This window comes from Sphaerodactylus townsendi, linkage group LG15 (genome assembly GCF_021028975.2).
Source record: "Sphaerodactylus townsendi isolate TG3544 linkage group LG15, MPM_Stown_v2.3, whole genome shotgun sequence".
Lineage (NCBI taxonomy): Eukaryota > Metazoa > Chordata > Lepidosauria > Squamata > Sphaerodactylidae > Sphaerodactylus > Sphaerodactylus townsendi.
The window spans coordinates 19,092,985-19,117,379 of NC_059439.1; the positions used below are offsets into that span (position 1 = coordinate 19,092,985).

A 24,395-nucleotide genomic window follows, 5' to 3' on the forward strand; every position below is an offset into this window, starting at 1 on the left:
TTATACATGATTGTACCCCTGTTCAACATATAGTAACACGATTATCAAACCGTTTGCCGATTGACACAACGGGTGGTGGGGCTTCATCTCCATGAGGGGATGAGGTCTGCCTATCGGTGGACCAACATGTTGCCTCATGGTGCAGGGAAAATAACCTTGTTCTTAATATTAGCAAGACAAAGGGAGCTTTATAGTGGATCATATAGAAGGAATAGCTCAGGAATTCAGCCCTTGGACTATGCAAAATGGAGACTCAAGTGAGCGGGTGGCGGGTTTTAAATTTCTTAAGCGTTATGGATTAAAGAGGACTTGGACCTAGCGGCGTACAGGACTGGCCGCGGTGGTTAAGAAGGCCCAGCAAAGACTGTACTATTTGAGACTTTTAAGGAAACAACAACTGGATGGAAAACTCCTAGTGTCCTTTTACCGCTGTGCTATAGAGAGTGTCTTAACCTACTGCATCTGGGTATGGTTCTCCAGTTGCACAGTGGCGGATAGGAAGGCGCTTCCCGCAAGCAAGTGGTGATCACTACTGCACAAAAGGATTGGCTGCCCTCTCCCCTCCTTGGAAGAACTCTATAATTCCCCAAGCTCTAAAGAAAGCTCCTGTAGTAAATATTCTGAGAGACCCGTCTCATCCAGCACACTCTCTTTTTGAACTGTTACCATCCGGGTAGATTTGCATACAGGTCTATCAAAACTTCAGGGACAAAGAGGCTTAGAGGATTGCAGTGTTTCACTCTAGAGACAGCTTCTACTCTACGCTAAACTCCGCGGCTTCGTGTTGATGTGTTTGGGGCTGCGTAGGGATGGGTGGAGAAAGGGGGAAAGTGAGGATGGGGTATGAGTCTGAAATGGTGCCCGTTCGAGGAATTTAAATGCTGTTGTAAATTTCCGCAGCGCGTGCACAATGACAATAAATGCTTATGCTTATGCTTATGGGGAGTAGTTGCCCTGAGCTGGATGATCCAGGCCAGCCTGAGCTTCTCAGAAGCTAAGCAGGGTTGACCCTGGCAAGTATTTGGATGGGAAACCACCAAGGAATACCAAGGTCGTTACGCAAGGTCAGGCAACGGCAAACCACCTCTGAACACCTCTGGATATTGACACGCTGGAACAGGTCCAGAGGAGGGCAACCAAATGGGTAAAAGGTCTGGAATCCATGCCCTACGAGGAGAGACTTAGGGAGCTGGGGATGTTTAGCTTGGTGAAGAGAAGGTAAAGACATGATAGCCATGTTTAGATATTTGAAGGGATGTCATATTGGTGATGAGGGAGCAAGCTTGTTTTCTGCGGCTCCAGAGACTAGGACCAGGAGTCATGGGTTCAAGGTGAAGGAAAAGAGATTCCACGTAAACATCAGGAAAAACCTCCTGACAGTAAGGGCTGTTCAACATCAGGAATGCACTACCTCGGAGCAGGGATGTACTTCGGAATGCACTACCTCGGAGCAGGGATGTAGGTAACGGGGGGGGGGGGCGTTCACGGGCTCAAACCCCTCCCATTACATGTCTGGCTTGCTTGAAACAATGCATGGAACGGAACAGCCGGAAAGTCAGCTCAGTCACTGAACCCACCCCATTAAAAATCTATACCTATGTCACTGCCTCAGAGTGTGGTGGAGTCTCTTCCTTTGGAGGTTTTTAAAGGGAGGCTGGATGGTCCTCTGTCAGGAGTGCTTTGATTGTGTGTTCCTGCATTGCAGGGGGTTGGACTTGATGGCCCTTGGGGTCTCTTCCAACTTCCACGATGGTATCTATGCTGCGATCCCATGGTCTTTGAAAATGCCATACAGAGTTTGAAATAAGTCCTCTCGTCCTGGAAGGCCCCAGAGGCTCCAGATGCCGTACTCCCGCCGCCAACCAGGATATAGAAAATACTGGATAGCCTTGTACTCAATATAAGGCAGCTTCATGAGATTTATTATATCGGAAATAATTTGCATGCTAATAAGAAAATCATTCCGGGGGGTGGGGGAAGACGACATGTTTTTATCATTTTCCGAGGGCTTTTTTCTCCCTCACTTTTTCTGACAGAAAAGTTGGAAATGTTGGGAGCACTGAAAGCAACCCCCGCAAAATATTTTCTCTTTTCAAACGAGGGAAATGCTTTTAAAGACAAGGTGGGCGTGCTGTGGATGTATCCAGCTCTTCAATCCAAGCAGCTTTTCTGTGCTATAAAGGATCATCTTCATGAGGGGAAAATGGAGGGCTTTTTGACCTGTTAAAAGATTGATCTTGTCACTTCTCCCTCAAGACACGCAATTACCCACAGACTGGGTAAAAGGGAGCTTGCTGCCGTACCGTGCGAGGGGAACAAAAATGATCGGAAGGAGGCGGGGCAGAAACTGCACCAAAACCTCAGAGGAAAACCGAAAAGTTTCATTGAGAACTTAGCTCTAACCAGATAGCAAAAATTAAGGAACACGGGCTAACATAACATAGGTTGCATCAGCTTGCAGGGTTTTTTTCTCAAGTATTGTACACATTTGTAATTCTGCTTGTACAAAACTAGACATTTTCAACCTTTAAATTCCACAAACATGTCAAATATTGCAGTTTTATATGCTACAAAAGTTATAAATGCATTTTCTGTTGTTGAAGCCGTAAAATTTGTTTTTGGTTTGATAGGACAGTTTCCAGAAATTACGTTTCTGGAAAACAAACAGGGGGATTTCTTTTCCTCCTTTTTTTCAACATTTACCAGCAATTTAACATCTGGATGCAAGTACCATCGATGAAGAGGCATTCTTTATTCTCTCTCGCCCAGGAAGAAAGGCATGAGTGAAGGGACTTCCGGCGTGGTATAGTGCTTAAGAGCAGGCGGGTTCTAATCAGGAGAACTGGGTTTGATTCTCCACTTCTCCACATGAGTGACAGAGACTTATCTGGTGAAACAGCTGTGTTTCCGCATTCCTACATTCCTACTGGGCAGAGGCGTAGCTCCAAGGGGACGGGGGGCAGTGCAATGCACTGGGCACGTGCCCCTGTGGGGGCGTGGCAGGGCGTTCCAGGGGCATGGGGGCATTCCAGGGTGGGATGGGAGTGTTCCGGGGCGAGAGGATGCACTGGTGCACCAGGTGCGTTTCCCCTTTGCTACGCCTCTACTGCTGGGTGACCCTGGGCTAGTCACAGTCCTTGGGAAGTTTCTCAGCCCCACCTACCTCACAAGGTGTCTGTTGTGGGTAGAGAAAGGGAAAGGAGCTTGTAAGACGCCTTGAGTCTCCAAACTCTTCTTCTTCTTCTCAACATTTCCAGAAATTTAATATGTCTATGCAACTACCATCGATGAAGAGGCATTTTGCATTCTCTCTCGCCCAGGAAGAGATGCCTGAGTGAAACGACTCCCTCTTCTACGACACAGCTTAAACAAGTTAAATACCAGTGATAAAAACAACTTGTCACTTGTCAGCATAGACCATCTTGATATCTGACGGCCTGAGGGAGCCAATCTCTGTTAACACTGATTGGACAAAGGTTCTGACTCACCATTAGGGGTCATTTGAGGTGACCCCACACTGGGTGAGAAATCTGCAGTCCTCAGAGCCGTTTCATAAAGATCCATCCCAAATCTCTAAAGCAAAACAGTATTCCATTGATTGCACCACCCACCTTATTGCAGGCCTACGCTGCCATGGCAGCTGGTGGACTTGAGCATACCAGCCCATACATGGAAATTACGAACATTTATATGTGAAAAGCCAGCTTGCCTGCAAAACTGGGAGTGGGGAGGAAAAAGTTTTCACTGTAGCTTCAGGGAACCTTACAGCAATGAGGTTGGTGCAGAGGTGTATCTAGGGAAAATGTAGCCTGGTTCAAAATCTAACCCCCCGCCCCCAGTATGGGCAGTCACCCTCCCCCACAATGACCAAACAATGGGGTTTTTTTGAACCAGGCCATCACAAAGTCACCATCAGGGGGGGAGGAGTGGTATGGGGGACGATTTTCCACCCCCCACGTGACTAAATGGCCATAGCCCAGGGACATTTGACCCCATATGTCCCCCTGGGCGGTACACCACTGGGATGATGTCAGACAGCATGCCGCTTAATTATGTCACTCCTCTGTCAGATTCTAAGGTTTAGGAAAGGTTTGATTCTAAGGTTTAGGAAAAGGAGTCATTTAAGTTGATGCAAAGAACTGTGCTTTCTCCATATTGAGTTAACCTTCACCGCTGAGATCACAGATATTCTCAAAGCTGCATGAAAATGTTTTTCCCCTAATTATAAAAACTAGAAAACTGCAATAAACATAACATGAAAGAAGGAATCCTTACTTTAAAAGATTATCATGCTATGTAACCAAAAGGAACGTGCGACGGTCAAAGTGGTTTTAACTAGTCAGCGAGAAAGATCCGTCCGGTGTTAAAAAGAGGTATTAGGCTGGATCTAATTGGCTTCTCTGCTGGTGAAAACGGAAGCAGGGGATGTCTCTTGGATTGTAGAGAACAGCCTTCTGGGAATCGTGGGTCCAGCATGGACAAAAGCCACCTGGGACAGGGATTGTGGTTAGGAGGAGGAGGGTTGGGCGAGGCGAAGTGAAAAGCTGGATCCAACCCACGCAAACAGCAAAAGATCTTTCGATAAGGGGAGCCTCCTGCAGAACAATGGAGGGTGAACTATAAAAGGTTATCTGGGACCTGAAGTGGATCTGATGACAAGGCAAGGGAGATAACGAATGTGTAGGTGTATAGGCAAAATGCCAGTCAGAGGGAAAAGTCGACTGGGAAACATAAATGTGAGGGACTTTCTTGTCCGTATTTTAATCCCCCACTTTTACAAGAACAAATCAGTCTTTTGTGCCTGTTTGGACTGTGAGTCCTGCTTTCAGTGGAAGGGCTTTGTTGCCTCCAGGTGTCTTTTCAGTGTTGTTATTTCTCTGTGCGTTTTGATCCTCCTCCAGGTCTGAAAGGGTCCTTTCCTTACTCCTGTGGATGACTGAAATTCAAGTCCAAGCGTGATCACATGGGTGGTTTCAACCAGTTTTTCTGCTGGCGACAAAGGGAGTACCCTTTAAATCGGCCATGTTGACTATCGTGGGCCTTGCGCAGACCAAAGCTGTTTGGGATGAGAATGGTAGTAAAGAGGATAATCGGGAGAGTTTGAGCGAGATAGTGGGATGAATCCTAGCCATAGACCCAAGCCAACTGTTCTGCTGGTGGAAAAGGGAGGAGAGGGTCTCATAAGAACATAAGAAAGAGCCTGATGGATCAGACCAGAGCCCATCTAGTCCAGCACTCTGCTACTGGAGGTGGCCCACCAGGTGCCTTTGGGAGTTCACATGCAGGATGTGAAAGCTATGGCCTTCTGCTGCTGCTGTTGCTTCCGAGCACCTGGTCTGCTAAGGCACAGGTGTCAAACTCGCGGTCCTCCAGATGTTATGGACTACAGTTCCCATCATTCCCTGCCAGCATGATGCGGGCAGGGGATGATGGGAACTGTAGTCCATAACATCTGAAGGGCCACGAGTTTGACACCTATGTGCTAAGGCATTTGCAATCTCAGATCAAGGAGGATCAAGATTGGAAGCCATACATCGACTTCTCCTCCATAAATCTGTCCAAGCCCCTCATCTGAAGGATCAAAATGGCCATTATAGGAATTGTGGAACCTGCATGCACAGAAGCCACATAGGAGAGGGGATGTAGTAAGAAAGCGAATGTGGTAAGGTTGAGAGGAAAAGCTCACTGAATACCAGCCAAAGCAGGGAAATTGGTCTCTGACCTGACCTGGCTAGCCTGATCTCGTCAGATCTCTGAAGCAACGCAGGGTTAGAATCATAGAATTGGAAGAGATGACAAGGGCCATCAAGTCCAAGCCCCTGCCATGCAGGAAGAGATGACAAGGGCCATCAAGTCCAAGCCCCTGCCCCAGGGTTGACCCTGGCTGGCATTTGAGTGGGAGACCTCCAAGGAACACCAGAGGCATGACATGGAGGCAGGCAATGGCAAACCGCCTTTGAATGTCTCTAGCCCTGAAAAACCCTACAGGGTTCTCATAAGTCAGATATGACTTAATGGCAGTTTAGACACATACACACACACAGAGAATCGGTCAAACATCTTTAATTGCAGCTTTTTCTTGCTTGGATTGGTGTTCAATGCTCCTTTTCAACATGGTGGTAATACACGAATGTATACAAGGGCAGCAGAGCAAAAGATGCGAACAGAGGCGCATTTATTGATAAATAAAGAACAGCGGAAAAGTGGGCATGTCTTTCGAGAAGAGCATCGTACATGCTGAACACTGCACTTCCGATGCACTTTGCAACTGGATTTCACTGTGTGAAATGGCAAAACTCAGGCCCCTTCCGCAGAACAATGCCCTTTCAATCCACTTTGCAGCTGGATTTTACTGTGCGGAACAGCAAAATCCACTTGCAGACAATTGTGGAAGTGGATTGAAAGTGCCTTATTCTGCATGTGCGGAAGGGCCTTAGTCATTGAAACACATTACAAATGTGTGGCTATTTTTTAATTAATTTGCATGGAGGCAACAAATACCACTGTCCTGTCCCCAGGCACTTCCACAGTATAAATGTAAACCTGCTTCAAACTGGTTTAACTGTCAGATTTCTTAAGGCTAGTACAGTGATGGGATCCAAAAATTTTAGTAACAGATTCCCATGGTGGTGGGATTCAAACTGTGGCGTAGTGCCAATGGGCCGTGGCCGGGCACTACGGGGGCGGGGATAACCAGGCAACGGTAGAATTTGAAGACATTGGAACACGGCGGGGCAGAACATTCCTGAAGCGGGGCTATTAACGGGTAGGCGTGATTTTAGCCACTGCGCCGGTCCTTGGGTGGGAAACAAATGCACGCAGGCGCAGGCTGCCACGCACGCCCATGCACCTCCTGCTAGACTGTTTCAAGTTCTGCACGCTACTACTGAGAGGAGGGGAGTAACTAAAGCAAAAGTCCTGTGGCAAAATCACCAATTAGTAACCCCCTCTCGGCACACACAAATAATTAGTAACCTACTCTCGGGAACCTGTGAGAACCTGCTGGATCCCACCTCTGGGCTAGTATGTATGTATGCGGGCACACATGAGTCTGCCTCAGGGGCGTACCGCCCAGAGCGACATATGGGGTCAAATGTCCCCAGGCTGCGGCCATTTAGTCACGTGGGGGGGCACACCCCTCCTCCTTCCCCCCAGGTCCATACACTGACGTCAAGACAAGTGGCAAAAAAAAGTTGTTTGGTCGTGGTGGGGACAGGCAGGCAAAAAACTCAGATTTTGCATCGGGCTACATTTTCCCCAGATACGCCTCAGGTCTGCCTTCTACACAGTCAGAACATCCAGGGGCTTCCTCATCACCTGCTACCATATCCTTTTAACTGAAGATGCCTGGGGTCGAACCTGCGACCTTCCGCACCTCTAGCAGATACTCCGCCACTGAGCCAGGACTCCTCTAACACAGCAACCGCCCCGAGCGACAATTCTCTTGGTTCCGTTGCTATGATATTGAAACCAGTTTCAAAGGGATAGACTTATGTTGCATAAATATGGCCTCGGGGTTTTCCCAGACAAAGGCCCTTGAGATGTCTTCTCATTCTAATGTGCTGGAAATGGTAAATTGCAAGCAATGTCCTCATCCCTTTGCTATGGAAGAGGGTGAGCCAGGCTAGATTCACTGGTGGTGGATCACTTTAATGGCAGGAAGCATGTGCTTGAGCACTAGAACATAGTGCTGAAAGTGGGGCGGGAGTAAAGAAACCGGGGTGACCCACAGGAAAAAGCAATCGGAATAGAACTGAAGAGTAATGGAATGTATTGTCAAAGGCTTTCATGGACGGATTCAACTGGTTGTGGTGGATTTTCCAGGCTGTATGGCCGTGGTCTGGTAGATCTTGTTCCTAACGTTTCGCCTGCATCTGTGGCTGGCATCTTCAGAGGTGTATCACAGAGCCATGCCAGCCACAGATGCAGGCGAAACATTAGGAGCAAGATCTACCAGACCATGGCCACGCAGCCTGGAAAATCTACCACAACCAATAATGGAATGGTTTAGGAGAGTGCTTTTATAAAAGGAAGGGGATTCTGGCTTATTTCCTGTTGTCTGCATGGATTACCTTGCTCTTACCGCACTGTTTCCTACTTTCGTAATTCCATTTTTGGCAACTTTATGACGCATCACATCTTAGTCCTTATTTGGGCACTGATGCTTATTTTTGCAATCCTAGTCCTGTTGCTATCTCAGGCTATTTGGTGGCATGGTTTCACACCGTGGAATTCGCTTCATTCTTAGCGAGAGCGACAGGCTACGAAGATAGCAAATAGATAAATAACTCTGAAATCGTGTATGCTTTTGCCATCCAGTCACAGCAGACTTATGGCGACGCTGCAGATTTTCAAACCATGAGGCGTTCAAAGGTGGTTTGCCATCGTCTGCCTCCGGATCACAACCGTGATATTCCTGGGAAGTCTCCCATCCAAATCCTTGCTAGGACGCAAGGTTGAGAGTGCATGACTAGTCCAAGGTCACCCAGCTGGTTTCCAAGACAAAGTGAGGATTCAGACCTAGGTTTCCCACATCCTAGTCCAGGGGTCTACAACCTGTGGCTCTCCAGATGTTCATGAACTGTTACCGCTGCTGCTCGGGTAACAATAAGTGATTTCAGCTCAGCAACTTAATGAGGCGCAGGAAGCCGACGTTTTTCAAGCAAAGGATTTTATTTGCAGGTGATGGTCACAGCTCAGGCAGGGGAATCACGCTCTTGCAACCCAGTGCAAGAACTTTTATTCCCAAACTTCAAAGGGGGCAAAGGGGCAGGGAAAGGGAAAGGGGAGGTGCCGGGGCAAGTCCCTCGCCAAACACCAATAGGGAAACAAACAACACAACAGCAAGATACAGTTACAACTTCTGAATGAGATTGCAAAATCTCGCTATCAGCCGTCTTCCCGCGAGATCTCACAATGGTGCTGAAAGGAGAGCAGATAAGGTCCATTCATAAAATCCAGGTGGGCTCGCTATTGCACCCAGCTAATTCCTTTATCAGCTGGCTGTTTCCTTTGGTAATACCAAGGCTTTCGCCTCATGTTGCTGCAACAAAGAAAAGTTCAAACTGTCCAGTGGTGGTCCCTGCACGTCTTCCAACGGCTGGGGATCTTTGGGTGCTGGCAACAGATTCGATTTACAAGTCCAAAGAGGGTCTTTGTCCTTGTCAAGGAGTCGGCTGGGCGTTGGGCTAAACTGCATTCCAGAGCCAACTGTCTTGTCCCTTAATATCAGACTTTTACAGGTTACTGCTTTTGCTATCAGACACAAATTTCAAAAATAACATTTCTAAACTTAAACATTAGGGAAACCTTAAGGGATGAATACATATACTTATAGGCAAGACTTTCCTAAATTAACAATAACAAAACCTTAAACTAACTGGAGAACCTAGTCAAACTAAAATCCTAAACAGTGGGCACATCATAAATTCAACTCTAAAAGGGCTTTTATTACATCCTAGAATGGCATAAACAAGAGGGAAACCATACATCATTGGCACAATTCATATGTTTGCAACCTTTGCAAGTCTTATGAAGGCTTCTGAGACACACAAGTCTCTGCGTCCTAGCATGGAGCCAGTGTGATCAGGTAACTTGACTCAGAAAAATATTTTGTTTATTTTCCTGGCGGTAACAGAACTACAATTCCCATCAGCCCCTGCCATCATGTAGTTCATGAACATCTGGAGAACCACAGGTTGCAGACCCCTGTCCTAGACTGACATTTTAAGCATTACAGCACCCTGGTTCTCTCAGTTGATCAACTTACTCCCAGCTGTTGTCGCCAGCTTCAACAGCCCTAAAAGGCAGATCAGACTGAAAGTGATTTACCCAACGACATCTATTAGGCTTCACAGCCTCCCAATTCACCGTTCCAGCACTGGGACACAAAATTGCCGATCCTCAGGAGTGGGTTCAACCCAGCACATTAATGTACACAAAGAACTTCATTTACCAGCCGGGGCACCTCCTCCTCCATGTGTGCCTTGGCGAGGCCTTTTACGTAAAAGCACAAAAAAAGAAAAGGGAAGTATTTTTACTAGAAGTGGCAGAAAAGAGAACCTTTTCTTCACAACTTGGGGATTTTCATGGGAAATGAACATATTGCATAGCACTGGGCAGACTTGACGGAAATCCACACACTTGACCAAAGCCCCATTATTGAAACAGCTGTCACTTCTCTTCTGTATTGTGCAGCAGTTAGAGAATCAGAGGCCCCTTCTGCACATGCAGAATAACGCACTTTCAATCCACTTTCACAATTGTTTGCAAGTGGATGTTGCTATTCTGCACAGTAAAATCCAGCTGCAAAGGGCACTGAAAGTGGACTGTAAGTGCATTATTCTGCATGTGCAGAAGGGGCCAGACAAAAATATGGAAGACCCAAGTTCAAATACCCACTCTGCCATGAAAGTTTGCTGATCACCTTAGGCCGATCACCTTAGGCCTTCGAGACCGCATCACCCCATATGTCCCTACACGGCCTCTTCGTTCAGTGGAGGCCAATTTATTGGTGGTCCCTGGCCCCTCGATGATGCGGCTGGCCTCCACACGGGCCAGGGCCTTTACGGCTCTGGCCCCGGCCTGGTGGAACGCTCTCCCACCAGCTGCCCGGGCCCTGCGGGATCTCAATGAGTTCCGCAGGGCCTGTAAGACGGAGCTGTTCCGCCGGGCCTTTGGAGGGACCAGCCGCTGACGGTGCCCCCTCCCCCTTCCCTGGCCCATGCTTGGGACTGTACCATCTGACGGGATCTGCCGTTCCTCTCTTAGGGGAAGGATTTAATGTCGGGTTATGGGGCGCCATCTACACCCATATCTATACTTGGATCTTTATTTAAGAGTTTACACTTAGTTAGTCCTCGCTGCTTTTATAGGTTTTATCTAATTTATGATGGTTTTATGACTGTACTTATTGTATGTTGTGCACCGCCCGGAGCCCCCTGGGGACGGGGCGGTATAAAAGTTGAAAGTATAAATAAATAAATAAAAATCACTTAGTCTCAGCCCAATCTAGAGCTGTTGGAAGGGAGAACGACGTAAACTGCTTAGGGGCCCCCACTGGAGAGAAATGAAGGAATTAAATAATTTTTGTACATATTGGTCACTGTCCTATCCAGCCTGCCTAAATATAGGTGAGGCCCAGCAGCATCTGGAAACAATTTATGCCTGGATAAGTTTTTGAGTCAGAACTAACTTCTGAAATGTTCACCCGGTACAGTATTTACACTCATTATACCCATTAAGTATTTATACTCAAAGCTGCAGACAACGGGGCGGGAGAGATGTTACAAAGGGTAATTGAAAACAGGATCTTATTTTTGAAAAATAATCAGTTCACTCAAGAGGTGAACCTGCCATTGAAATTTACTCACAGTCAGGAATAAAGTGGAGGAGTGTAGGAGGAGGTCCTAAGTTGCTTTGGGTCCCTGTTGAGGAGAAAGATGGGCTATAAATGAAGTAAATAAATCACAATGGATAATTTCTGAAGTAACGTAGGATTAACATAAAATCTAGGGCTACATGGATCACAATGAGAAATTAAGAACATAAGAACATAAGAACTAGCCTGCTGGAACAGACCAGAGTCCATCTAGTCAAGCACTCTGCTACTCGCAGTGGCCCACCAGGTGCCTTTGGGAGCTCACATGCAGGAGGTGAAAGCAATGGCCTTCTGCTGCTGCTGCTCCTGAGCACCTGGTCTGCTAAGGCATTTGCAATCTGAGATCAAGGAGGATCAAGATTGGTAGCCATAGATCGACTTCTCCATAAATCTGTCCAAGCCCTTTTTAAAGCTATCCAGGTTAGTGGCCATCACCACCTCCTGTGGCAGCATATTCCAAACACCAATCACACGTTGCGTGAAGAAGTGTTTCCTTTTATTAGTCCAAATTCTTCCCCCCAGCATTTTCAATGAATGCCCCCTGGGGGCATTACCGGGGGTACTGCTGAAGTAATTGACATCCATATTACGGTGGCAATGCTGAAGTAATTGACATCCATAAGAGGGTGGCATGAGCACAATATTAGCACCTATTAGGCTTTCCAACCTCCAGGTGTGGCCTGGAGCTCTCCTAAAATGGCAGTTGATCTCCAGATGATGAGATCTGTACTCCAGATGATGAGATCTGTACTCCAGATAATGAGATCTGTACTCCAGATGATGAGATCTGTACTGATGGAGATCTGTACTCCAGGAGGAAATGGCAGTTTTGGAGGATAGACTCTATCGCTTAACGCATAGGTGCCAAACTCGCGGCCCTCTAGATGTTATGGACTACAGTTCCCATCATCCCCTGCCAGCATGATGCTGGCAGGGGGTGATGGGAACTGTTGTCCAGAGCTCTTTTTCTAGGCAGCAGCTCTCAACCCGTCAGGAATTTCCCAAGTTGGAGTGGGCACTCTAAAGTGAGGGAAGGCTGCCTAGTTCCCAGTAAGGCCTGAAGGGTAAGTGGCCTGGAATTCCTTAACAAGTTCAAGACTGGTTTCCGTGTCAGCGAATCTGTGAAAAATATCATCTCTGCAGTCTGAGATGGTAAAGTCCACTCTGCCATCTCCATGGTCTGTATCTTTGGCATTCCCTAGACAGCCATATTCTCAACAGGTGCCAAGTTGCTGTATTCTGGTTTATGCTTTGTTCACATTTAGTTAAAATATATTCAAAGCCTGTCAACTTCCTTTGTTTAGGGGGTGCCAAACATTGCCTTTCCTGATTTGCAGCTGTTGCTTGACCCATCAATCCAAAATATTCAGGGCTTCCAAAAGAATTTGGAAAGGAAACAATTACAAACATAGTAACTCTGTTTTGAAAAGCCAGATAGATTTAAGTCCCAAGGCTCCTTGGCCTCTATAGTTTAATCCCTTTCCTTATTGCTAGAGGGGGATTTACTCAGAAGCAAACAAATCTTTTCTCAATATCTAAGACCACCTACCCAAACCCACACTAAAGTGCCAATTCCTTACTGCGCATGCGCTCGTACTAGCTTTCACATAGACACCCGAACAGCTCTCACTAAATCCGTTACCCTCCGCGCACGCGCACATCGACTGCCCTTTCACAGCCCACTTTAAACATGGCAGCGGTAGCCCCGAAAACAGAAAGGAGACGCATGCGTGCTTGGGCAGTCTGTCGCTCACCTAGTCTTCAGTTTTGCGTCACTCCCTGGGCGGAGGAGAAGCACGTGGAGGAGCAAGGGTGGCCAATAAGTAGAGGGTTGGCATGGCAACCAGGGGCGGGGAAGAAGCCGGGTCCTCCCCTGAGCTTGTTGGCGGGAGACTGGGTAGGGGGTGTTGAGCTGTGTGTTGTGTTAGCCGGGTGGATACAGTGTGATTGTGGGGCAAGGGGGGATGTGAGTGGTCCCTTAACGGCTTCGTGGAAATTGTGGTCCCTTAAGGGCTCAGGGAAATTGAATAAAGGGTAAGTTTGGGGGACGAGGGACGGAGACAACTGGGTAGAGGCTAGTTGTGGGGGGGGGGGAGAAACTACAGGCCCAGTGGGGTGTAAATGGGGCAGGGGAGGTCAGGAGGGCACACCTTGGGGTGGGATTGTTTGAAAACGGGCGGAGTGTCATTTACTGGATCAGGAGCCTTTTCTGTCCCCCGTGCCCCAAACTGCACTCCAGTAAGTGGTTGATTTGTACTGGGGGGCGCACAAAGGTGGGAGAGAGGCTCTAAGCAGGTAAATCGCAGGACGGGAAGGGGTTAAGCAGGCTCTGCTGCTCCTTAGAACCTCAGATAAGGCTTTATAGTATTTTTTTAAAAAATTGGGAAATGATTCATCTGTTCCTTTGAAATACCTAGTTGAGTACTAAGCACCATCACTTGCCCTTTGATTTACCTGTTCTCGTTATGCAGGCCTTCTGCCTGCATAGCGTAGTGTAGTAGTCAAGAGCAGGTGGCCTCTAATCTGCAGAACTGAGCGTGCGGCGGACTCTTATTTGGTGAACCAGATTTGTTTCCCCGCTTCTGCACATGAAGCCTGCTAGGTGACCTCGGGCTAGTGACAGTTCTTAGGAATTCTTGCAACCCACCTACCTTACAAGGTGCCTATTGCGAGGAGAGGAAAGGAGTTTGTGAGCCATCTTGAGTCTCCTTATAGGAGAGGAAGATGGGGTATAAATCCAAACTCTTCTTCATTGTTTGCAAAATGTGTAGTTTCTGGTTTAGTATTGTGACCGGGGAAGGTGGCAGTTGGTAGCTCATTGAGGAGGGAGGGTTCAGAGAGAACACAAAAAGGCAGTTGGGATACAAAATACTGCTTCAGTGTGTTTGGATGTCCCGGTCTGGGTTGGCATATTCTTCTCCATGTGACCAAAGGCAGGGGAGGAGCTTGATATAGATTGAGTGAGGATGGTTGGCTGCTGGTGCCTGTTGGTTATTGATGGCGTCCCTCATGTTCCCAGGAACACCAAGATGGAGAGCAAGCGGAAGGCTTCGGCCGGAGGCTCTGGTGGGGGGGAGCCCACTCCGTCACAACGGAAGAAGCCTCGTGGAGGAGATTGGGAAGATGATGGGCCCTCACAGTTTGAAGAGGAGCTGGCTTTTCTGGATGAGATGGAAGCCGAGATGGCTCTGGAAGCGAAGGAAGCCCAGGGGACTTCTGATGCTGTCCCTCTAGGTGAGACAGATGGGTGCCAAATAGGAAGGAGCTCAGGAGTGGCCTTACAAAGCAGCAGGACCACTAGGGAAAGTGCTGTTAAACCTGTGCTGTCAAAGTATAGGTGGGTTTTCATAGAATCATAGAGTCGGAAAAGACCACAGGGGCCATCAAGTCCAACCCCCGGTAATGCAGGAACACACAATCAAAGCACTGCTGACAGATGGCCATCCAGCCTCTGTATAAAAACCTCCAAAGAAGGAGACTCCACCACACTCTGTGTTCCATTGTGGAACAGCCCTTACTGTCAGGAAGTTCTTTCTGATATTTAGGTGGAATCTCTTTTCCTTCACCTTGAACCCATGACTCCTGGTCTAGCTGGAGCAGCAGAAAACAAGTTTGCTCCCTCACCAACCTGACATCCCTTCAGATATCTAAACATGGCTGTCATGTCACCTCTTAACCTTCTCTTCACCAAAGTAAACATCCCCAGCTCCCTAAGTCTCTCCTCGTAGGGCATGGATTCCAGATCTTTTACCCTTTTGGTTGCCCTCCTCTGGACCCGTTCCAGCTTGTCAATATCCTTCTTGTGTGTGTATGGTGGGGGGATCTTTCCAGCCAACAGACTGAATGACTTGGGAGGACAAAAACCTTAATTATTCAGGGTGAAGGTGAATGCTCATGCTTGATCTGGATTTCTCCAAAGGTAATCTCATCTCGTCGGTGCGGAATCCCAAGTGGCAGAGACCGCCACTTCCCAAAATGAACCCCAAAGAGGATGCTTTGTGTTTCCAGCAAGTGGATCTAGATTATTATGTGGGTGAGTCTTTCAGAAGGTTGAGGTGAGAAGGCCGGGAAGGAGGTGACAGGGCGGGGGAGGAGAGCCGGGTCCCAAGAAACCCTAGTTCCCTTCTTCCTTCTGTAAAATGTTTAGGGAATTAAATCATTCCCTCCCCCTTGATAAACAATAGCTCTCTGCTCCTGGAGGGGAAGTCTGAAACTATTCTTGGGTTGGGGCTTTTGGAAGCTACAATAGCCCCACAGTGTCCATAGTGTTGCTTGCTATAGGGAACAAGCCCTGGAATTCCCCAGAAAGACTGTAATGTTGTTTCTCTGATTGATGGGTCATTAGGAAACTTTTAAGGAGGTGTCTTTGGAAATACCTGCACAGAACCTTAAAGAAAGATTGGCTTCATTTGAAGGTGGGGGGAGGAGGTGGATGTCAGGGGAAGGTGGACCTGGACCAATATCGGACTCAATGATTACAGTCAGAAGTCTTTATTGGTAGACAGCAGCATGGCCTACGGCTCTCCAGATGTTCAGGAACTACAATTCCCATCAGCCCCTTTCAGCATGGCCAATTGGCCATGCTGAAAGGGGCTGATGGGAATTGTAGTTCCTGAACATCTGGAGAGCCGCAGGTTCCCTACCCCTGGCCTAGAAGAAGCCAATTCTAAACATTGGCTCTTCTAGCATCCCTTTTAATGCCCTAAAGCACAGGTGTCAAACTCGCGGTCCTCCAGATGTTATGGACTACAGTTCCCATCATCCCCTGCCAGCATCATAACATCTGGAGGGCCACGAGTTTGACACCTATGCCCTAAAGGTTTCCCCAGGTCCCCCCCTTCCTTCCGTCCGTCCCCAGAAACATCAAAGCAAAACAATACAAAGCAAAAAAGTGACAACCGTTCATTCTCAAGCTGGCAGGAGGGGTGTCAGCCCAACTGGTGTTTGGGCACAATTTACGTACTACAGGTTAACAAAGCACAAAGAAGAAGAAGAGTTTGGATTTATATCCCCCCTTTCTCTCCTGCAGGAGACTCAAAGGGGCTTACAATTTCCTTGCTCTTCCCCCCTCACAACAAACACCCTGTGAGGTAGGTGGGGCTGAGAGAGCTCCGAGAAGCTGTGACTAGCCCAAGGTCACCCAGCTGGCGTGTGTGGGAGTGCACAGGCTAATCTGAATTCCCCAGATAAGCCTCCACAGCTCAGGTGGCAGAGCTGGGAATCAAACCCGCTTCCTCCAGATTAGATACACGAGCTCTTAACCTCCTACGCCACTGCTGCTCCAAAGGCAGCAAGGCAGCAAGAGCCGCGTTTCAAGGAAGCACATTAGCGTAGCAGAAACCGTAGCCCTGTTTGATGTCAGGCGCATGGTCTTCACGTTTGCACTCCTACCCATCTAACCCTCAGCACATGCAATTGATATTTTTGATTATTTACAGGATTATGCAGATATTAAATGGCACTGATACCAGTGTTTGCAGGGATGACAAGTGGTCATCAATTTATATTGTCTTCTGCTGTTTTGGAGACAGGTTCTCACATGCCTGGGTTCCCAGGATCCACCCAGGGTCCAGTTCCGGTGCTGCGGATGTTTGGTGTCACCACGACCGGCAACAGCGTCTGCTGCCATATTCATGGCTTTGCCCCTTATTTCTATGTGCCTGCCCCGAATGGTGAGTTGGGGCAATGCAGTAAAGGGAGGCCCCGGGCTTCTTCGCTGTTCCCACTGATCGTTCCCTCCTACCCCTCCCTGTCAATTTTCCTCCCAGGCTTCCAAGCGACGCACCTGTCTGATTTCCAGCGGGAGCTGAACACAGCTGTCCTACGGGACATGCGGTCTAACAAGGATGGTTTGAGTCAGGCTGTTTTGGCGGTGGAAATTTGCAACAAGCAAAGTGAGTGTGCGGGTACCCTCTTGATCACGGTTCCTAGATTTGGGGTGGCTGCTGTACTCTGAAGTGTCAGCATCTTGTCCGTTGCCAGTCCATGCTAAAATTGCTTTCCCCTGCCTTAGACATGTACGGCTACCACGGGCAACATCTCCTACCCTACCTGAAAATTACAATGGCGTTGCCCCGGCTGATTGCCCCAGCCAAGAGACTGCTGGAACAAGGGCTGCGGTGTGGAGCGTTGGGGACACACAACTATCAAGCCTTCGAGTCTAACATTGACTTTGAGATCAGGTAGAGTTCCCTCTTGGGTCGGGTGGCTTCTCTCCTAATCCTGCTGTTCTCAGCAGCAGGGCTCTACATAGATCAGGGGTCTGCAACCTGCGGCTCTCCAGATGTTCATGGACTACAATTCCCATCAGTCCCTGCCATGCAGACCCCGGACATAGATGTATCTTGCCGTTTTGACAAAGGGCCTAGTCCAGTGGTGGCGAACCTTTGGCACTCCAGAAGTTATGGACTACAATTCCCATCAGCCCCTGCCAACATGGCCAATTGGCCATGCTGGAAGGGGCTGATGGGAATTGTAGTCCATAACATCTGGAGTGCCAAAGGTTCGCCACCACGGGCCTAGTCCTATGGCTGCTTGGAAACACTTGGCATTTTGAGACAACTAAAATGGGGTGGGAGGGCCAAACAGATGGTTATTATGTGCGTTTTCATGTGCCGTTTTGTATGGATAACCTTGTAAAGCTGGAAGTGGAGGTCCAGCACATTGGATGGAGAACTATGAGCATTGGCTTCCATGGGGGACATGGTGACAGTTCTCATGTTTCTGATCTGCCCTCCCTCAATCCTGTCACTGCCCTATATTCGAAGCTGGCCCATAGGAGGAAAAAAGGGAATTGTCAAGCCCCGACTCTTCTCATTTCCCTCAAATCCAACATATGTCTCCCATTCAGGTTCATGGTGGACCAGGACATCGTCGGCTGCAACTGGATTGAGTTGCCGGCTGGCAAATACCGCTTGAGGCCGGAACAACCCGCCGGGGAATCCAACAAGGAGAACCCGCCCAAGGTGCCAACAAATGACCAATAGAAGCAACAGTACAACAAAGTGACAATGTTAGAATCAAGCAAAGCACGACCGACCAACCCTTAAAAGGGCCAGTAGAGCAAAAGTTACTAAAGATGATAGCAATACAATATTAAACGTTAACATTTGAATTATTAAATGCAACCAGGAGGAGGTTTAAATGATTGAGGAGGCAAACGTTTTCCATAAACAACACTGATGTTCTTTACCGAGGCTGTTTCAGATCAGGCAATGTCCTGTGTCCTACCATTCCACGCAGTAGAGTCTAGAGCTTCCCTCCAAGTAGTTTTTTGTCGAAGGAAGAGCTTCTGTTGGAGGAAGACGTCAAGCTTTGTTGAGTGGAATGTGTCGGGTACGCACCACTGTCTTTAAAACATTGTGTGTGCCATAAAATCACATCTGACTTATGGCAATCCTGTAGAGTTTTAAAGGTAAAAGATGTTTGGAGGTGGTTTGCTATTGCCTGCCTCTCCATCATGACCCTGGTATTCCTTGGAGGTCATCCATCCAAATCCTAAACCTGGTTCTGCAGATTAGAGTCCACCAGCTCCTGAGAACCAGCGGTTAAGAACCACCTGCTCCTGAGAACCAGTGGTTAAGAGAAGGTGGATTCTAATCTGGAGAACCGGGTTTGATTCCCGACTTCACCTCAGTGGCGGAGGCTTATCTGGTGAACCAGATGTGTGTCCGCACCCCTACGTTCCTGTTGGGTGACTTTGGGCTAGTCAGAGTTCTTCGGAACTCTGTCAGCCCCACCCTCCTTACAGTTGTGGGGAGAGGAAGGGAAAGGGGCTTGTAAGCCCCCTTGAGTCTCCTTACAGGAGAGAAAGGTGGGGTATAAATCCAAACTCTTCTTCTAACTGCTGCCCCACTCTGGCTCTCATAAAGAATGGAAGACCAGTCTTGATGAGGGTTGCAGGGACATGCATCTCATTGATTTCTGCCTTGTCTCTCCCCTCCGTAGGTGTCGCTCTGTCAGCTGGAGGCTGATGTGGCCTGGATGGATTTCATTAGCCACCCACCAGAAGGGAGAAAGTGGCAGCCATCGCCCATGCAGATACTCAGTTTTGACATTGACCTAGCAATGGGAAACTTGAGGGAACTAGGTGGTGTGGTGAAATTTGAACTGTGCTGTGAAGATGGTTGACTCTGAGTACTGCTATTCTTCAAAGGTCCAAAGTGCATCACTGTTTTAAAGCCTTCAAATAGCCCTTTAAAGCCTTGAAATTGCCTGAGAACAGAACTGCTGGCTGGCGAGGGCATTTAGCTCTGAAATGGCTCTCGCTTCAGCCAGCCTTGCAGAGAAGTGAAAATGAATCCCAGGATGTCTGTTCCAGGGTCTCTGGCAGGCTGCTTGCCTGGCAGGAACTGACCCATTTGCTGAGGGAGTGACTAGCTGCAAGACTGCTGTAGCTGATACCAACCACATAGACCATAGGAGAGCCAGCGTGGGGTAGCGGTTAAGAGCAGGTGCACTCTAATCTGGAGAACCGGGTTCGATTCCCCACTCTGCCACTTGAGCTGTGGGGGCTTATCCGGTGAACCAGATTAGTTTGTTAACTCCAGTACATGCCAGCTGGGTGACATTGGGCTAGTCACAGTTCTTCAGAGCTCTCTCTCAGCCCCACCCACCTCATAGGATGTTTGCTGGGGGGGAAGGGAAAGGAGATTATAAGCCCCTTTGAGTCTCCTTGCAGGAGAGAAAGGGGGGATATAAATCCAAACTCTTCTTCTTTTGAGGATATTAAGCATGTTCATTAACACGGTGTGTTTAACAACAACAAACTGTGATCAATTTGTGCACTGTGTTATCATTGGCAAGGGCACCTCTCATCAGTCCTAAGACTTCTCACCAGTGACAAGATGTAGCTTCAGAGGTTACGCCTTGAAGCGCATTTATTCTAAGTGAACAAGCTAATGGCTTTGCCATTAAGCTACTAAGTTCATGCCCGCCCTGCTTCTGTTGAAGGCACCTTCAGCTTTTGGGTTAACCCCCTTCCGTCCTGTGTCGCCGCTCAGGTATTTTTCCTGAACCAGAAAAGGATCCGGTGATCCAGATCGCCAACATGGTCCTGCGCCAGGGGGAGAAGGATCCTTTCGTGCGCAACGTCTTCACCTTGCAGAGCTGCGCCTCTATTGTGGGCTCCCAGGTGCTCTGTTTCTCCAAAGAGGATGAGCTGCTGAAGGTAAAATAGGAAATCAGTGGGGGTGGGGGTGGGGGGCAGAAGCAAGCTAAGGTGTGGAGAACCAGGGCACGATCACAGCATCCCCGGTGGTTCTTCCCTAGTAACTATGTGATGTTATGAAAACTGTAAAAGCTTTACGCGTAATGAACTTAGCAGAACTTCCCTATCTTCAGGTTGCTACAGAACTAGGTGAACTTCTGAGCTCAAGCTTTTGATAAAGGATTACTTTTATGGCTGTTTTGTCAGGAGTGCATCATTTGGAGCCCTTTGTTGGACGCTGCAGTCAATTTCCCCATTTGCTGCTCGGTCAGAGCAAGTGGGGTACAAATGGAATAAAATAAATACCTCGCATGAACTGAAAAAGGCTCTGGGAATGACATGTGTGTGTGTGGCTCTTACCCAAACATGTAAAGCATTTTCCTGCTACCAGAGAACTCAGTTGCCTGTCCCATCCCTGAGAAACATGGATGAAGGCAGCCAATTGGGGATTATGGGGAAATTAAAGTCTCCCTAGGAATTCTGGAGGGAGCTGGGCTTATTTGGCCTGGGTGAGAAAGAGTCGGGGGGGGGGGGGGATGGGATGAAAGTACACACCCCACCTACTCTAGAAATATTTCAAACAGCACATAATTGTCTAATAACAATCATTGACGAGGTGCGACTTACAGCGAGGCTCACGGCTGCTCTCACCCATTTTTGGTGCTTCTCTTGGTCGTGCCACTAGAGCCAAGAAAGAGGGTGCCGGCCTCAGAGACTCTCCAAACTCTCCAAACCTGGCTTGTTGAGGCTTTTAATGCCATCAATTACAAGGATTTCCAAGAGAAAAGGTCCCTTCTGTGTTGAGACGACGCTTATTTCTAACCAGCATTTTATTGCCAGTGTAGGAGCATCCACACAGCCTTAGTCTTCAAGATCCTTTTGCTGAAGATCTTAACACGTTGTTTGCTGAGTCTTTCAAAAACACCCTCTGTTTCCTTGGACAGGGCCAGGCAGGACCTGGAATGAAGTCATTTGTCTAAGATGGTTTTTGAGCCCTATCCCTGGAGCGTGGAAGGAGGAGGGCGAAAAGGAATGGAGGTTTTAGTGTCGAGGGTTTTTTCCCGCCATTTTTCTTCCAGGCCTGGGCTGAATTCATACGAATTGTGGACCCTGACGTCATCACCGGTTACAACATCCAGAACTTTGACCTTCCGTATCTCATTAACCGTGCCCAAACCCTCAAGGTAAACCCCACTGCATTTTTGTTTGTTTTACAAACAATGAACGCCGGCGTTCCAAGCACCTAATAACCAGTCAATAAAACAATAATGAACAACAGTAGCACAGTGAGTGTTGGAAAAGAGGGAGAGTTTGGATTTGCATCCCACCTTTCTCTCCTGCAAGGAGACTCAAGGTGGCTTCCAAACGCCTTTCCCTTCTTCCCCCCACAGCAGACAGATGAGGAAGATGGAACTGAGAGTTCTGAGAGAACTCCCACAATCATCCAGTAGGCTTCATGCATAGGAGCAGGAAAACAAATCACCAGATAAGAGTCCGCCGCTCATGTGGCAGAGTGAGGAATCAAACCCGGTTCTCCAGATTAAAGCCCGCTATTCTTAATTGCTACACTGTGTTGGCTCTCAGTGTGCGTGTATAAACATCCCCCCTTCCCTCCAAAAATCAGAGTGATAGCTTTATTAAAAAGTGAGGAATCTAGAACATCTTAGCTCACTAAAAAATACCCCAAACAGCAACCTCATTTAGCAACAAGAAGCCTAACATAACAAAAACAGTGCAGCTTATTCCCTTCCCAAACAATTCTGGAGAATGTATTGTTGAAGGCTTTCACGTCGATTCAACTGAGTTGTAGGGTTTCCTCCTCGGGCTGTGGCCGGTCTGGTGGATCTTGTTCCTAACGCTTCGCCTGCATCTGTGGCTGGCATCTTCAGAGGTGTATCACAGAGGGAAGTCAGATACAGTGTGTACGGATTTCCCTCTGTGATACACCTCTGAAGATGCCAGCCACAGATGCAGGTGAAACGTTAGGAACAAGATCCACCAGACCATGGCCAGTCAGCCCGGAAAAACCCACCACAACCAATTCTGGAGAAAATGATTGGATGGCAAGGAGTGGTCATGGACCACCTCCTCCCTGCCAGGAGATGTTGAGGAAGGAAGAGGACCTAACCAGAAATGGCCAAGGTGACCACCTGCCCGTCCAAACGGAGAGACCAGAAAAACCTGAACGTTGTGTGTGTGGCCTGGGATGCAGGCACCTCTGGGGTCCAGTTGCCAGGTCTCCCTTACCTTGACAGTCCTCAGTAAGGTGGGCCCCTGCCTTACCTTTTGGTAAAGTGGTAGGGAGACCACAGCAGGGCAAGCAAATCGTAAAAGCTTATCATCTTGTATCTCTCCTGTGTTCATTCAGTACATCAGACTTTACATGGTGAATTTTCCCAGCACTCCTGGCGCCTGCTGCTTTCTCTAGGACCGTGGTGGTGAACCTTTGGCACTCCAGATGTTATGGACTACAATTCCCCATCAGCCCCTGCCAGCATGGCCAATTGGCCATGCTGGCAGGGGCTGATGGGAATTGTAGTCCATAACATCTGGAGTGCCAAAGGTTCGCCACCACAGCTCTAGGAGCCCTCAATCCAGATTCCTTGCACAACCCCTACCTGATGTGTCCCATGTGGAGACGCTTACCACCCCCACCCCCCACCCCCCCGCTGGCTCTTCTCTCCAGCCTCTTCATAAGAACATAAGAACTAGCCTGCTGGATCAGACCAGAGTCCATCTAGTCCAGCTCTCTGCTACTCGCAGTGGCCCACCAGGTGCCTTTGGGAGCTCACATGCAGGATGTGAAAGCAATGGCCTTCTGCTGCTACTGCTCCTGAGCACCTGGTTTGCTAAGGCATTTGCAATCTCAGATCAAGGAGGATCAAGATTGGTAGCCATAGATTGACTTCTCCTCCATAAATCTGTCCAAGCCCTTTTTACAGCTATCCAGGTTAGTGGCCATCACCACCTCCTGTGGCAGCATATTCCAAACACCAATCACACGTTGCGTGAAGAAGTGTTTCCTTTTATTAGTCCTAATTCTTCCCCCCAGCATTTTCAATGAATACCCCCTGGTTCTAGTATTGTGAGAAAGAGAGAAAAATGTCTCTCTGTCAACATTTTCTACCCCATGCATAATTTTATAGACTTCAATCATATCCCCCCTCAGACGTCTCCTCTCCAAACTAAAGAGTCCCAAACGCTGCAGCCTTCAATCATCCTCATTGCCCTTCTCTGCACTTTTTCTATCTCTTCGATATCCTTTTTGAGATGTGGCGACCAGAACTGAACACAGTACTCCAAGTGCAGTCACACCACAGCTTTATATAAGGGCATGACTATCCTTGCAGTTATATTATCAACTCCTTTCCTAATTATCCCCAGCATAGAGTTTGCCTTTTTCACAGCTGCCGTGCATTGAGTTGACATTCCCATGGAACTAAGATGCCCAAATCCCTTTCCTGGTCTGTGACTGATAGCACTGACCCTTCTTGTTCTGTCTGTAACCTCCCTCGCTTCACTTTTTGTCCGCTCGCAATCCATTTTTCTGCATCCCCAGGTCTCCATTTTCCCCTTCCTCGGCCGCATCTTCGCCCGCAAGTCCGTCATCCGCGACTCTTCCTTCCAGTCCAAGCAGATGGGCCGGCGGGAGAACAAAGTCATTAACATGGAAGGCCGGATCCAGTTTGATCTCCTTCAGGTAAGGTCGAGGGTGGGAGGTGGCCGATCGGCAGTCCCATTCCACAGAGGTAGAAGCTGAGGCTGGCGACGGCTGCGTTCCGACTCGGCATTTCATTTGCTGTATCG

The 24,395-nt window shown here is 48.3% G+C and overlaps 1 protein-coding gene across 2 annotated transcripts in view; it reads left to right on the top strand.

Annotated features, from left to right (window-relative positions):
- Positions 1 to 13,258: 13,258 nt before the first annotated feature.
- Positions 13,259 to 24,395, top strand: part of POLD1 (DNA polymerase delta 1, catalytic subunit) — a 28,912-nt gene continuing 17,775 nt past the window's right edge. For both annotated transcript variants that reach the window (XR_007246270.1, XM_048518009.1), the window contains exons 1-11: positions 13,259 to 13,414; positions 14,400 to 14,614; positions 15,300 to 15,413; positions 16,912 to 17,052; positions 17,149 to 17,274; positions 17,394 to 17,562; positions 18,231 to 18,345; positions 19,328 to 19,440; positions 20,369 to 20,549; positions 21,668 to 21,772; positions 24,148 to 24,288. Coding sequence is in view for 1 of the 2 variants with exons in the window: in XM_048518009.1 (XP_048373966.1) it covers positions 14,410 to 14,614; positions 15,300 to 15,413; positions 16,912 to 17,052; positions 17,149 to 17,274; positions 17,394 to 17,562; positions 18,231 to 18,345; positions 19,328 to 19,440; positions 20,369 to 20,549; positions 21,668 to 21,772; positions 24,148 to 24,288 (1,410 nt within the window). In the remaining variant the exon portion in view is untranslated. The remainder of the gene's footprint in view (positions 13,415 to 14,399; positions 14,615 to 15,299; positions 15,414 to 16,911; positions 17,053 to 17,148; positions 17,275 to 17,393; positions 17,563 to 18,230; positions 18,346 to 19,327; positions 19,441 to 20,368; positions 20,550 to 21,667; positions 21,773 to 24,147; positions 24,289 to 24,395) is intronic.